At 48.2% G+C, this 14,559-nt stretch overlaps 1 protein-coding gene across 1 annotated transcript in view; it reads left to right on the top strand.

Moving 5' to 3' along the window:
* The window catches only part of TMEM145 (transmembrane protein 145), a 33,660-nt gene continuing 19,101 nt past the window's right edge, over positions 1-14,559 (top strand). The window contains exons 1-3 of the mRNA XM_079985546.1: positions 1-412; positions 13,015-13,089; positions 13,560-13,637. Coding sequence (XP_079841672.1) covers positions 278-412; positions 13,015-13,089; positions 13,560-13,637 — 288 coding nt within the window. The 5' untranslated portion in view covers positions 1-277. The remainder of the gene's footprint in view (positions 413-13,014; positions 13,090-13,559; positions 13,638-14,559) is intronic.

The following is a 14,559-nucleotide window of genomic DNA, read 5'->3' as shown; positions in this document are numbered from 1 at the left end:
TTCATAACACCAACACACACAATCCGCGCCCAAAAATAAATAGCGGTGTGGTTTTTGCGATATTTTTTTTAAAATCCATTCTCTGCACAGCGCCTCCATCTCTTGCAAGGAGGAGACACAGCCCCGATGCACAGGATTTGGGAGTGGAGGAGGAAGAAGAAGGTGGCTGCTGTGTTGTGGGGTGTGCATTTTTTGGAGAGGTTAGGGGGAGGCGTTGAGCTCGTGTCTCTTTAAGCGGGAGCGCGCAGGGAGCCGAGCCCGGCTGCTGGAGCCGGCCATGGGGTTGAGGATGGAGCTGCCCGGGGCTGCGAGGCTCCTCGCCGTCTCCTTCCACCTCCTCCTGCTGCTCCTGCTCCAGGCGCCCCAGACCTGCTGGGGCAAGTACGTGAAAGGGAACATCAGCACCAAGGAGGTGAGTGCGCATCTGGGGAGATTTGGGGTGGGGGTGGGGGCGGGAAGAAGGAGGTGCTCTGCCTTCTATCGGCGCTTGCAGAACCGAGCCGGGCCGCCCCACTCGGGGGCCCACGCGGCGCAGGCCTCCCGGGGCTCCCTTGCGCCCATCCCCGCTTCCTTCCTCCCTAAAGCCCCTGCGCGCTAGCTTCTGATGCGCTTGCTGCGGTAGCGCTGGCGGGGCATCGCTGCGCGCTCTCAAATGTGACCTCTCTCCCCCACCCCCCTTCTGCCAGCACTGGAGCCTTCTACCTTCAAAAAAAGGGCCTTCCCCCATTCATTTAGGAAATTTGCAATGGCCTTTTCCCCCCTGGGGGAGCCCAAGAGGGATCAGATAATGCCCCCCTCCAACCCCCCACCCCCAGAAGATTTATTTGGATTCTCCCCCATGATGGGCTTTGGACGGGGCGAGATGGTTGCTAAGGCAGCTCCCTCTTCTGCCTTGACGCCTTGGAGAAGCCGCTGGATAGGGAGGTTATTCCAGGATGTAGCTGGAATTTGGGATGGTGGGTTATTTTGGGGGGGGGGACTTTCCAGATGCCTTCCTTCACACACGCACACACACCCCATGACAAACCGGGGCTTTGTTCTCTACCAAGAAAGGCCAGCCTGCTTGCTTTTTTCCCCCCAGTGTTTGGATCCATTTCACGGTGCTGTAACTTTTGCACCCTGGAGCTTCCTCCGCCAGGCCTGCCTCATAGGGTCCAGGCCCAAGGCCATGCAATAGGTCACTTGTCGTTTAGCACACGGTCAGCAGCCTTGGCTGTTTGGAGTGGAGCAGATAGAAGCGAGGTGGCTGGCTGTTTCTATCGCCCGTTCAATGCATACATAGATGTGGAATAAAAAAACCAGGAGCAGGCCTGGTGTGTCAATAACTAGGGGAGCTAGTTATTCTGGAAGAACTAATCTGATATCAGTGGGGAGGGTCTTGCCTCAGTGGCAGATCAATTGCTTTGCATGTAGGAGGTTCAGTCCTCGACATTTCCATCTAGGGATGGGAACAGCCACTGTCTGAAGCCCTACAGAGCTGCTGCCGGATCAGTAGCCTTCAACCTTTTCAGACCCAAAACCCACTTTTAACCGAAATGTGCTTTTGGGGTCCCACTGCTTACTCTTTTACCAGACATTTGGTGGGGGTGGGGTTAGGGGAGGGGTAGTACCCCTGGTAGGGACACGGGTGGCGCTGTGGGTTAAACCACAGAGCCTAGGACTTGCTGATCAGAAGGTCAGCAGTTCGAATCCCCGCCGCCGGGGTGAGCTCCCGTTGCTCGGTCCCTGCTCCTGCCAACCTAGCAGTTCGAAAGCACGTCAAAGTGCAAGTAGATAAATAGGTACCGCTCCAATGGGAAGGTAAACGGCGTTTCCGTGCGCTGCTCTGGTTCACCAGAAACGGCTTCGTCATGCTGGCCACATGACCCAGAAGCTGTACGCTGGCTCCCTCGGCCAGTAAAGCGAGATGAGTGCCGGAACCCCAGAGTTGGCCACGACTGGACCTAATGGTCAGGGGTCCCTTTACCTTTACTTTTAGTACCCCTGGTAGGGGACACGTCATGCTCCTTCTGGGGTACTTTGTCCACCTTTGGTCCTCACCCTGCAATGGACTCTCACCTGTGGCTCCTGGAAGCTGTCAGCATGTGACAGCGGCTACACCCCAGGAACGGCTTCGACTGGCTGGCTAAACCAGGTGAGGGTAGCTGATGGGTCTCAAACCCTCAGTGAGTTAGGGACTTGCCCTGCAGAAGAAGACAGGTTCTGTTGGATTGAGTGGAGGAAGCCAAAACAGGTCCAGCGGTCAAGAAAGCAGTTTCTTCATATGCTATAGAGGGAAGTGAGGGGCAAATGGAGAAGGAAAACTCAGATCTTAAACCTCTGTCGGCTTGTGGGATATCTTCGGGAGAAGAAAAAGCTAAGGAGTAAACCCTACTCATACATTTGTATGGTGGTAGTGCTCCTGTTGCAATTCACCTTGGATCAGGCCATGACCCATGAATGTGTCCCAAACCACCAGTTGAAGACCAGTGAGCTAGATGGACCAGTGCCCTGGCTCACTATAGAGTGGCTTCCTAAGCTTTTGCTGTTTTGCCCCTTTGCTGTGTGGGAGAGCATGACTATGGGTCCTTCCAGGCTGTCACTGTTTTGGGGTGGGATTCACATCTCATACCAACAAATTCACACCGCAAAATTGTAGTTGATAGGGAGGTCTTGTGCAACAAAAACCTCATTTCCCAACAGATCTGTTGTTGTGGTTTTTTCGGTTTTGCAGTAAGGAAAGTGAAAGGAGAATGCCCTGGAAAGTGTGGGATAACACTTGCTTTGATGCAACGTCGTCTAACCTCCCAGCAAACACATCACAATGAATACTCATGGAATAGCCAAAATCCTCTAATCTCCTTGCAAACAAATCAGGCTAAATGTGAAATAAGCAGGTTGTCTGTAAGTGCCTTATGCCGCTGAAACAACTTTTAGAGGGGTAGCTGTGGAGTCATCTAGACTTCCCTTTGCATTGCTCTTTCTAGGCGCAGGCCTGGACTTTAAAGCTCTCTGCCTGAGTGTCCCTCTATTTGATTTTTTGTCGCTGAAGTATGCTACAGGATCCTGCCCTTGCTGGAAACCCTCAGAGATGAGGCAGATTGCTCGCCTCTTCTGCCCTTTGGCGGGTGACTGTGCCCTTGGGGTGGCGACGAGATCGCACTGGCCTATCTATTTTAAATGTATTCTGAATGTTCTTATGCGATGCCAATAAAGGTTACTTGACTTTCTGCAGGAAACCCCATGGTTTACCACTGAATCGGAGCAAACGGAAACCCACAGAAAACCCAGTTGCCATTTGCTCTGATTTGGCGGTAAAACACCCTGAGGAAAGCGCTGCGACAAAAAATTAAAATAGACTTTCAGACATGGAGCTTTAAAGCTCGGACCTGTGACGCCAAAGGAAGTCTGGAGGATGAGCCCTTGGTCTCTCGCACACACAAAAAACCCAACAAAGAGTCTCATGTCACCTTAAAAGACTAGCATACTAACATGATCCAGAGTCTGCAATATCGGACGCAGAAAGCGTTATCTTAAGTTGGCGGGTTTGTGTGTATAATATACTTTCCATGTAGATGAATATACTTTCCATGTAGATGAACACACAACAGGAAGAAGGGAAATGGAACTGAATCATCTTTTGTGACAGTATTGTATAAAACCAAGATCTCACCCTAACACATCACTGTGGCTCAGTGGTAGAGCATGCAGAAGGTCTCTGTTTCATCCCTGGCATCTCCAGGTATGGCTGGTAGGGTCCCATTCCAAATCCTGGAGAGCAGCTGCCAGTCAGTGTAGACAGTACTAAGCCAGATGGACTATTTGGTCTGATTCAGTATAAGGCAGTTCCCTAGGGCTGCCGTCCGTCCTGGTTTCCCAGGACATGTCCTGCAATCCGCCTCTGAAAATGGTGTCCTGGATTACTTTTCGGGAATCGGGCAAATGTTCTGGAAAACCAGCAACGGGTTAAATCGTGCCGAAAATGCCTTAAAAAGCTCCAAAACGTAAAAAAAAAATTGTAGTTATTACTGCAACTTTTGGGTTTTTCTGTAAAAAGCTGAACAATTTGGGGAGTTTCCTTAAAAAACAACAACAACAACTTTCAGGGTGTCCTGGTTTTTACTTTTTGAAATATGGCAACCCTACAGTTCCCTATGTTATAAACCACAATAAATATTCTTTCTATGTATTTACAGTCAGCAACGCAGCATAACTGCTGTTGTAAACGATCGCTTTACTTGCTCTATAGCTATATACAACATTGCCACAGACTATATATACTTTTTGCGCTTCGTTGTCGTTTGGCCTCATTTTACTCCCTCTGCCCTTCCAATCTCTCTTTATACTGCATGCTAGCTCAATAAACCTTACTACGCAATAAATTTGCCTGCATTGGAGGTACCACCACATATTTTTTCTTAGGCCATAGAAAGGGTAGGTGGGTGTACTAGGGGCAGTCCTTTGTGACTGGAGAGTCTGGGAGCAAGGAATGAGCCAGTGATTTAGGGTGCAATTGCCAAATACCCTGGGTTATTTGATCCAAAGCACATATTTGAGTTTTTAATGTCAGCTAATTGACCCACTTTAGCCCATCTGCTAATAAATTGGGTAAAGGACAGTTAAATCCTGTAATTGGCTATTTTGCAGTAGAATGAAGATTCTAATCCACTTTACATGTGACGGTCACACTGTACATTTAAAGCATATTTAAACTACATGGTGCCGTCCCCACAAAGAATTCTGGGAACTGTAGTTTGCCCCTCACAGAGCCACACTTAGCAAACTGCAATTCTTTGGATGAAGGCCTTGTCCTTTAAATGTATGCAAAAGCGCAGAATGAGGGACAGTATTTATTCCAGGTTAATTAATCTGATGTTAAAGCACAGAAATGTAAGGGCATAAGAGTTGTGTTGCATCCGACTAAGGGCCTAACACTTCTTTCCACAGGTGTGACGTGAACACAATAACCCTGCCTGGTTGTTGTTTTCTGATACTGGAGATAGCATATGGCCACTGTGACTCGTAGTAGCCAATGATGGCAGGAATTTTCTATTTTTGCATGTTTGGCCACCAGAATAACCAGCACCTCTTTTTTTGATACAACCACTATTAACACATTGCAATAATCGCTTTTTCAGAGCCACCCCCAAAGAATCCTGGGTTCTGTAGTTTGAAAATGTCTGGGAGTTGTAGTTCTGTGAGGAGGGGGGGGGACAACTTGCGTTTTAAATGTGTGCTGAATATGCTTTAAATCAGGCATAGGCAAACTCAGTCCTCCTGATGTTTTGGGACTACAAGTCCCATCATCCCTAGCTAACAGGACCCGTGGTCAGGGATGATGGGAACTGTAGTCTCAAAACACCTGGAGGGCCGAGTTTGCCTATGCCTGATTTAAATCTATGGGGCGGATGTGCCTTCCGTAAATGAAATATGCTTTAAAAATGAGGATTAGCTCAGTCGGCAGAAAGTAAGGCTCTTAATCTCAGGGTCATGGGTTCGAGTTCCATGTTGGGCAAATTATTCCCGCACTGAAGGCCCTTATGGTCTCTACCAACTTTACAGTATGATTCTATCAATCTGTCCTCTTCCCCAGCCCACACCTAACAGACCACTCTGAAGCTGCATGAACAAGAGGTTGGTTAGGTAAAGGTAAAGGAACCCCTGACCATTAGGTCCAGTCATGGCTGACTCTGGGGTTGCGGCGCTCATCTTGCTTTATTGGCCGAGGGAGCCGGCGTACAGCTTCCGGGTCATGTGGCCAGCATGACTAAGCCGCTTCTGGCGAACCAGAGCAGCGCACGGAAACGCCGTTTACCTTCCCGCTGGAGCGGTACCTATTTATCTACTTGCACTTTGACGTGCTTTCAGACTGCTAGGTTGGCAGGAGCAGGGACTGAGCAACGGAAGCTCACCCCGTTGTGGAGATTCGAGCCACCGACCTTCTGATTGGCAAGCCCTAGGCTCTGTGGTTTAACCCACAGCGCCACCCGCGTCCCAAGAGGTTGGTTAACCTAGGTTAAAAAATACCAGTCCCAAGGGGCACTAGTCACCACTGATAACCACTACACCCCTGCAGGGTGGCTGCTGTCAGCCTCCAGAGTCTCCGTAACTGCCTGATGCGACTATTCAAGAGTCGGCCAGCCAATTCTCTGCTTGCCTCTGGCATCCCTCTGGGTGTTTGGGAAGAGTGGGTCCTGAGGCAGCAGGCAAGGCCACGGGGACATCAGTTAAGATGGAGATGCAGTCACTAATGCCCTCCAAATCCTGGAGCTGGCATTGCAGAAGGGTTCTGCTGGAGGCTGGGGCAGGAAGAAGGAAAACTGACCACTTGACCGCACACAGAGGACAAAGGGGCTCTAGGTTTGGGGCATGGAAATGGGAGCCCTGGAGAAGAGAGAGCTTCAGAAAAGGATTTGAAGCATAGGAATTGTCCTAGATGTGGTGTTGGGCCACATTTGCACCATACACTGGTACCTCGGGTTAAGTACTTAATTCGTTCTGGAGGTCCGTTCTTAACCTGAAACTGTTCTTAACCTGAAGCACCACTTTAGCTAATGGGGCCTCCTGCTGCCGCTGCGCCACCAGAGCACGATTTCTGTTCTCACCCTGAAGCAAAGTTTTTAACCCGAGGTAGTATTTCTGGGTTAGCCGAGTATGTAACCTGAAGCGTATGTAACCCGAGGTACCACTGTATATTTAAAGTGCTACAATGCCACTTCAAACAGTGATGGCTTCCCCCCAAAGAATTCTGGGAGCTGCAGTTGTTAGGAGACACGCCCCCCTCCAGGAGCTACAATTCCCACTGTGGTTTAACAATCAATTCTCCTTCATAGGTAACTCTGGGAATTGTAGCTCTCTGAGGGGAGTAGTGGTCTCCGGACGACTCTCAGCGCCTTTAACAAACTACAGCTCCCAGAATTCTTTGGGGGGAAAGCCATGGCTGTTTAAAGTGGTATCGTAGTGCTTTAAGCGTATGGTGTGAATGCAGACCATTGACCCATTTAGCTCGGTACCGCCTGCTGATAAACAGCAGCAGGTTTTCAGAAAGGGGGGGGGGCATTCCCAGCTCTACCTGGAGATGCTGGGATTCGAACCTGGAATCTTCTGCCTGGAAAGCAGGTGCTTTACCTGAGCTTTGCCCCTGCTCTAAACTTTAACACAGCTCCTGTTAATTGCTGCATGTTTGCATGATGCAGCCGCCGAGGCAGCAGGCCTCACCAAAAAACAGTATTTTTTGAGGCAATGCACCCCCAGGGGTTTATTTGGGGGGGGGGGGTTTCAGAGAGACCCGCGGCAGGCAGATAAAGCTCGGGAGGCTGCTTAAAATCCAGGGAGGGGTGTGTGCAGTCTGACCCCCCCTTTTGGATCCTCCCCCCTGCCTTTGCCCCAGTTCTCGGATTTTGCTTGTTTCCTCTGCCTTCTTCAGCCTCGGTACGGTTTCCGTGGAAACCTTGAGCATGGGTTGTTGCCATGGGAACGCGAAGGGGATTTTAAGGGGAAGGAGGTAGGCCCGAGAGTCGGACAGAGGAGAAAGAGGGAGGAGGAAAGAGGCTTGTTTCCTTAGATATCCATTTCCCCAGGGAGATTTTATATACCTCCACCTGATATTATATACATACATTTCTAGACCTGGCAGATATGGTTTAGCTTACAATATCCTTCCCTGCCGCCTGTTCTCCAAATCCTTCGATCTGCCTCTCTTGCCTTCTCCCCTGACCCGAATTATTTCAGCCCCTCCTCTTGAGACTTTTGTCTGTCTCAGCTGTGTCTATCAGTGGCTGTTGTCTAGTGGCAGCGGGGATGGCATTGACCCAGGAAACTGCGGTGGTACGGTGACTTGACACCGTCTGTGGTGTCAGGTGCCTGAGAAACAACAGTAACCGCACGGTATTTCGCTGCGCTGTTTCGGCCGTGCAGAGGGAAGGGGAAAGGAGGTGGATGCAATTCCTGGAAGAAAGGGGGTTCCCGATGGTCAGATCACAGACACAAACCCCTTCCGTATCGGCATTGAACTGGAATAAATGGGGTTATTCCTGCCGCACTCAACGTCATGCATTTAAAGCGCTATGATGACACTTTAAACAGCTCTGACTCCCCCCGCAAAGAATTACAGGACTCGTCATCTGTTAAAAGTGCCGAGCGTCCCCCTTGTTCCTCTCACAGAGCTACAATTTCCAGAGTGGTTTAACAATCAGATCCCTCTGGGAACTGTAGCTCTGTGAGGGGAATAGGGGCCACCAAACAACTCTCTGCACCTTTAGCAAACTACGGCTCCCAGAATTCTTTGGGGGAAGAAGCCACGACTGTTCAAAGCAGTTTCATAGGGTGGCGTGAATGTGGCTTCTGTGGCATTTGCAATCAGCAAGGCAGATTAGAGTTTGTGCCAGAAGGAAACCGAGAGAACGCTGTCAAGGAGGATAGGATCTGACCTTTTTTAGTACCCTTTGCTCCATTTGATTAGTGTGAACTGTCACGTAGCTGCATTTTGGAGGATGCTCTGGGCAATGGGAGCTTATGGTTTATTACCCAGGTATCTAATTTGCTGCGCCTCTTTGTTACTCCCTAAGGAAGGTCACTTCTGACCTTGAAGTTTTTGCCCTGAAGTCAATAAAGAGCTGGGCTCAAAGAGCAAAAAGTATCCGTGGAAGCTGACAAACAGGACATCAGATCACCAACATCAGTCGGCCCTCAGGCATCTCCTACCTGTCTACCTTCCTACTTGCAAGTAGTCAGGCGCCCCCTAATGTTGACCTCCCTGCCCTCCACCCTATGAACACCAATGGGCACCAGCCACCACTGTGTAATAATTAATAATAATAATAATAATAATAATAATAATAATAATAATAATTTATTTATACGCCGCCCTCTCCAGCGAGGGCCGGGCTCAGGGCGGCTAACAACCAATAATAAAAACAAATTGATTGGAATACAACTTAAAAAACAAGGTTAAATACAACATTAAAACATTAAAATGCAACCTCATCACAGGAGGAGAAAGGAAAACAGAAAGAGGGGGAGGGAATCAAATTGACTCCAAGCCAAAGGCCAGGTGGAACAACTCTGTCTTACAGGCCCTGCGGAAAGAAATCAGATGCTGCAGGGCCCTGGTCTCATGAGACAGAGCATTCCACCAGGCCGGAGCCAGTGTTGAAAAGGCCCTGGCTCTGGCTGAGGCTAATGTAACTTTCTTAGGGCCCGGGACCACTAGGGTGTTGCTATTTATGGACCTTAAGGTCCTCCATGGGGCATACCGGGAGAGGCGGTGCCAGAGGTACGAGGGTCCTAGGCCACAGGTCATGTGCGAATAGGAGGCATGGGAATGGGGGCGAAAATGAATAATAAAATAATAGAACTGTATAGCTGGAAGGGATCCTGAGGGACATCTCGCCCAACCCCCTGTAATGCAGGAATCCTGCCCACAGCCATCCCTGGGTGGGCTCGAACCGCCAACCTTCTGGTTAACAGCCAGACGCACTGACCCATTACACCACTAAGCAGAGGCACGGAAGGGTTTGCAGAATAGGAAGAGATGGTGGCTCCAAGGTTTTTGCGGAAGGTGAAAAAGTTGCTTTGTAGTTGCCATATTTGGGAGGGGTGAGGTGTAGGAGGTTATCATTGGGGGGGGGGGGTTGTGTGCAAGGGGAGGGGGGAATCACCACCACCACCACCATCATCATTTACATATTTATACCCCGCCCATCCGGCGGGGTCTCCCCAGCCACTCTTGACGACTGCCAGCAGATTAAAAACAGAATAAAACATCACACATTAAAAACTTCCCTAAACATGGTCTCGGCAGCCACTCCCAGTCTAGCTCCTGCATTCTGGATTAGGTAAAGGGTAAAGGTAATAGGTCCAGTCGTTACCGACTCTGGGGTTGCTGTGCTCATCTCACTTTATTGGCCGAGGGAGCCGGCGTACAGCTTCCGGGTCATGTGGCCAGCAGGACTAAACCGCTTCTGGCAAACCAGAGCAGCACCCGGAAACACCATTTACCTTCCCGGCAGAGCGGTACCTATTTATCTACTTGCACTTTGAGGTGCTTTCGAACTGCTAGGTGGGCAGGAGCAGGGACCGAGCAACGGGAGCTCACCTCGTGGCGGGGATTCGAACCGCCGACCTTCTGATCGGCAAATCCTAGGCTCTGTAGTTTAACCCACAGCGCCACCCGCGTCCCATACATTCTGGATTAGTTGTACAGAAAAGGAGGGGAAGGCATGGATGTGGTGGTGAAGGTGAGAACAAGGCTACAAAATAGGGCTGCAGAATAGAAAAGTGGTTTCAGGACTGGGATTGGGAAGGTGAAAAGAGCTTAGGAGTTGCACAGGGTGGAAGCTCTAGGTGCAATGGTGCAATGGTCAGGTTTGGGTGATTGGCGCAATTAGGGTTACAGCCCCGTTTGTGTTTGTGTGTGTATCCCCACTCTTTTCTCACTCTTCTCATTCTCTCTGGTGGTCAGGATTTTAAGCAGCGGTTGGACGGCCATCTGTCATGGATGCTTTAGCTGAGATTCCTGCATTGCAGCGGCTTGGACATAGATGGCCCTCGGGTTCCCTTCTAACTCTACCATTCTAGGAATCTATAAGCAGAGCCTGTGTTTCATAACGTGTAAGAAAGGGCTGCAGGGAGGTAGAGCATAGCTTCAGTATTTAAATCGGGGTGGGGAACCTGCAGTCCTGAGTCTGATTTTGTGTGATCCAAAACATCAACTGGCTCTCTGGACATTGTAGGGCCATTCTCCTCCTCCAGACCACCGCCTCTGAGAATCTCTTCCTCTTTGGCAGTGTGTTTGTGCGTGAGAGAGAGAGAAATAGACAGAATAGACCCAAACAACTATGCAGTCCTGCAAACTCCACCCTCTTTTGGCTCTGGTCCCACCTACCACCAGATCCAGCCCCCCATCTCTGCCCACTTGTGGTTACACCCCCAATAGACTTTTTCTGTGTGTCAATGGCCCTCCATCGGAAAATGTTCTCAAGTTTTGCGTAAAAACCTTTGAGTCAAGTGACTCACTTCCCGGGAAACCATGACAACGCTGTTAACAAATGTGGAGTGGCACATAATCTGCATTGAGAGTGCATCTTGAGACTCAAGTAGCCAACACTTTTGGATCCTGTTCCCAGATCTGGAAGAGGTCCAATGGTTGGAGAGGTCGGGCCTTTGAATATGCACTGTAAGGGAGCATATCTGCTTCGTAGATGAAAAGGAAAGTTGGTTCTAGGAGTCTGTACACATCTCTGCCAAGACCGTATCTATACTAAAAACCTACAAAAATTCTGTGCTAAGACTGGTAAACAGGAGATCAACACCTATAGGTTCCCCCAAAGAATCAAGGTATTATATTAGCTGAGGAAACCAAGCCTTATGAGGAATGGTTGAAGGAGTTGGGTAAAGAGGAGACTGAGAGGAGATATGATAGCCATGGAAGAGGGAGCAAGCTTGTTTTTCTCCTGCTCTGGAGGGTAGGACCCAAACCAATGGCTTCAAGTTAAAAGAAAGGAGATTCCGACTAAACATCAGGAAGAACTTTCTGACGGTAAGAGCTGTTTGACAGTGGAACAGTCCCCCACTGGAGGTGGTGGACTCTCCTCCCTTGGAGGTTTTTAAGCAAAGGTTGGATGGCCATCTGTCATGGATGCTTTAGCTGAGATTTCTGCACATTGCAGGGGGTTGAACTAGATGATTCTTGGGGTGCCTTCAAACTCTACAATTCTATGATATTGAGAATTCTTTACAAGAAATCCCATGTCAACCCCACTTCTGCCACCCAGAACCTGCGGTCTGGGGTCACAGGACCCATTAATGTTTGTGCAGCAAGATCCTGGTCTCCTAAAATGGAGCCCAAATGGTGAAATAGCCCCCTGCCCTTGATTAAAAAAAGATTCTGCTGCTTTCAGAACCAATTCCTGAAGCTGGCCACTTCACCAGGCCGCAGGACAGGGTCTCCCCTGCGGCCCCCTTCATTTAGGGGTCTACACACCTAGCAACAAGCCGTTGGTACAGAGCGGCCTGCCCTCTCTAGCTGGTGCACTGCGCTCTATTAAATTAATGACTATGACGTTAACCGCCTAATAGATTTCATTTTATGGGGATTGTTTGGGATGTTATTTATCCTTCCTACAGCCAAGCCGTAAAAAATTTTATGGTAACTGGTTGGAGCCGTGTTTGGGCTGCTGACACTTGAATAATTTTCAGGCTGGGTTGGGCTTACGCTAATCTCTCCTGAAATATAATGTTCTAATCGTGTTTGGATGCTTTCCACAGTGCGCTTCCATTGGGTTGTTTTTGCAAAGGGCTGGGAGAAGACCCTCATGCAAGGAGACCCTAAAGATTTCAAGAGGAACATGGAAGCTGCTATATATAATTTCAGACCATCATACTCACCAACTGTCCTATAAAACCCAGACATCCCATTTCACCCTGTGAGAGTACAGTGGCCATTTTGGGCGCCTTGCTCTTGCGTGATTTCTGGTCGAGATCTCACTCTGAAAAAAAGTGTGTGTCCCCCCCCCCCCCCGAATATGCAATCTTGTGCGGGTCATGTGACTTGTGCAGGATTTCAGACCCAGAAGGTGGTGTCCTGGGTTTGTATTTAGGAGTCTTCTAAAAACTGTTTTATTCTGGCAGGACTTTCAAATGTGAGATTCTTTGCCAAGCAGCTCTTACTGATGGGTTTAATAATAATAATAATAATAATAATAATAATCATTATTATTATTATTATTATTTATACCCCGCCCTCCCCAACCAAGACTGGACTCAGGGCAACTAACACCAGATAAAAAAAATTGATTAAAATACAACTTAAAAACAAGATTAAGTACAACATTAAAATGTAGCCTCATTTCAGTAGGAACTCAAATCAAAAACTTTTTTTTTATGTGTTCATGGTGATATTGTATGTTTAGTCTGTATACCACCTTGGGATATATTATATATGAAAGTGAGGTTCATAAATATATTAAACAAAAAAACAAAATGGAGGAGCTGGTATGTTAAGAAATAACACATACACATACTCCTTCTTCCCAGGACTGGGTCTTCTTGACTCGATTCTGCTTCCTTTCTGACTATGGGCGCCTGGACTTCAGGTTCCGCTACCCAGAGGTAATATTTTTATCTTTCAATCATATTCCTTTTTTTTTGTTTTTTAGCCACCTCTTTTACCATCTCAAAAAATTTGGTGCCTGCATAAAACTTTTTTAAGGCAAGCCTCCCCAACTTCATATATATTGACATGCTCTAATCTTCTTTTTTGTTTGCTACTTAATTTTCCAAATTATTTTTAATGGCATTGAACTGCTTTTATTGACATATTTTGTCAAATAAGCAAAATAAATAAAAAGCCTAACCTTTTTCATATATGGTGGGAAACAGCCCTCCAGGTGTGGATGGACTCCAACTCCCATCATCCCACAGCCAGCATGGCCTGTGCTCAGGGTGATGGGATGTGGAGTCTGGCCACATCTGGAGGACCACAGGTCCACCATCCCTGTCGTTGTACACAATCTATTTGTCGTGTTGGGCCTATGTTGCTGTTGCTATCCTTAAAGCTGTACTTCTGCTTCCCTTTAAAGGCCAAATGCTGCGAGAATATCCTTCTTTATTTTGATGATCCTTCCCAGTGGCCCGCCGTCTACAAGAAGGGAAACAAGGTCAGTTTGGATGGGTCATTCAGCTGCAGTTAGACTTCCCTTCAAGAGGTGAATATGCCCCAGTGGGTTAGCTTCTTCTCTGCAGGTTATGCACAGTCGCCACCGAGGCAGAAGGAGAGAAATTCGATTTAGGCCTCTTTGGAAGCCAAATCTTATCAAAGCCACGCTTTTCAAAGCTATATGTGAACCAAAAACACATCTGTCCTTGGAAATTCACACTTATCAAAATTTTGCTTAGCAATGTTTACAAAGAATGCATCTATGAGGAGAAAGTTTGCATAAGGATGGATATATTCGTGGAAAAAACAAAACAAGAAGGCATTTGTATATGTGGAAACAGCTTTCAGAAACGTGTCCATTAGCTAAAACTGCATTAAAAAAAAATGTGTTTATTAGGAGAAATCTGTAGTAAAATGCTGGTGAACCAATGTCCTTAGTGATGTGGAACTCCTGCTTCCATCACCTCAGCCAGCATGGTCAGTTTTTGGGGGTGATGGGAGTTGTAGTCCCGCAATAGACTAGCACTTGTTTTATACTTGTTACGCTGTCATAGCTTCTCCCCGAGGATCGGGGGAACTGTCCTTTGGTGACTGGACTGAGAATTGTCGGCTAGAGTTCCCCTGTTGCTTCCCCTCACAGATCAGCAGTTCCAGGTGTCACGAGTCTTGTGGAGATGTTGTGGGGAGGGTTTTTGGAGGATGAGGAGGAATGGAAGGAGCTTTTGAGAACTGGAAGGTCCTAGCGGGGTTAGGAGATGAGAACTTGAGACCCCGAGTACAGTCTGATCTGGGTGAGGGTCCCAGTGAATTCCACTCATTCTTCTCTGACTGATAATGAACTTAGGGGATGGCCATTAAACCCAGTTTAAGTTCATTGTGCATAAATCTTTGTGTTTGGATCTCAGCTCATGTGCGATATTGCT

The sequence above is a fragment of the Podarcis cretensis genome (genome assembly GCF_951804945.1).
Source record: "Podarcis cretensis genome assembly, chromosome: 8".
Classification (NCBI taxonomy): Eukaryota; Metazoa; Chordata; class Lepidosauria; order Squamata; family Lacertidae; genus Podarcis; species Podarcis cretensis.
The sequence above is the reverse complement of the archived record's forward strand: the minus strand, read 5'-3'. Positions and strand labels throughout refer to the sequence as shown.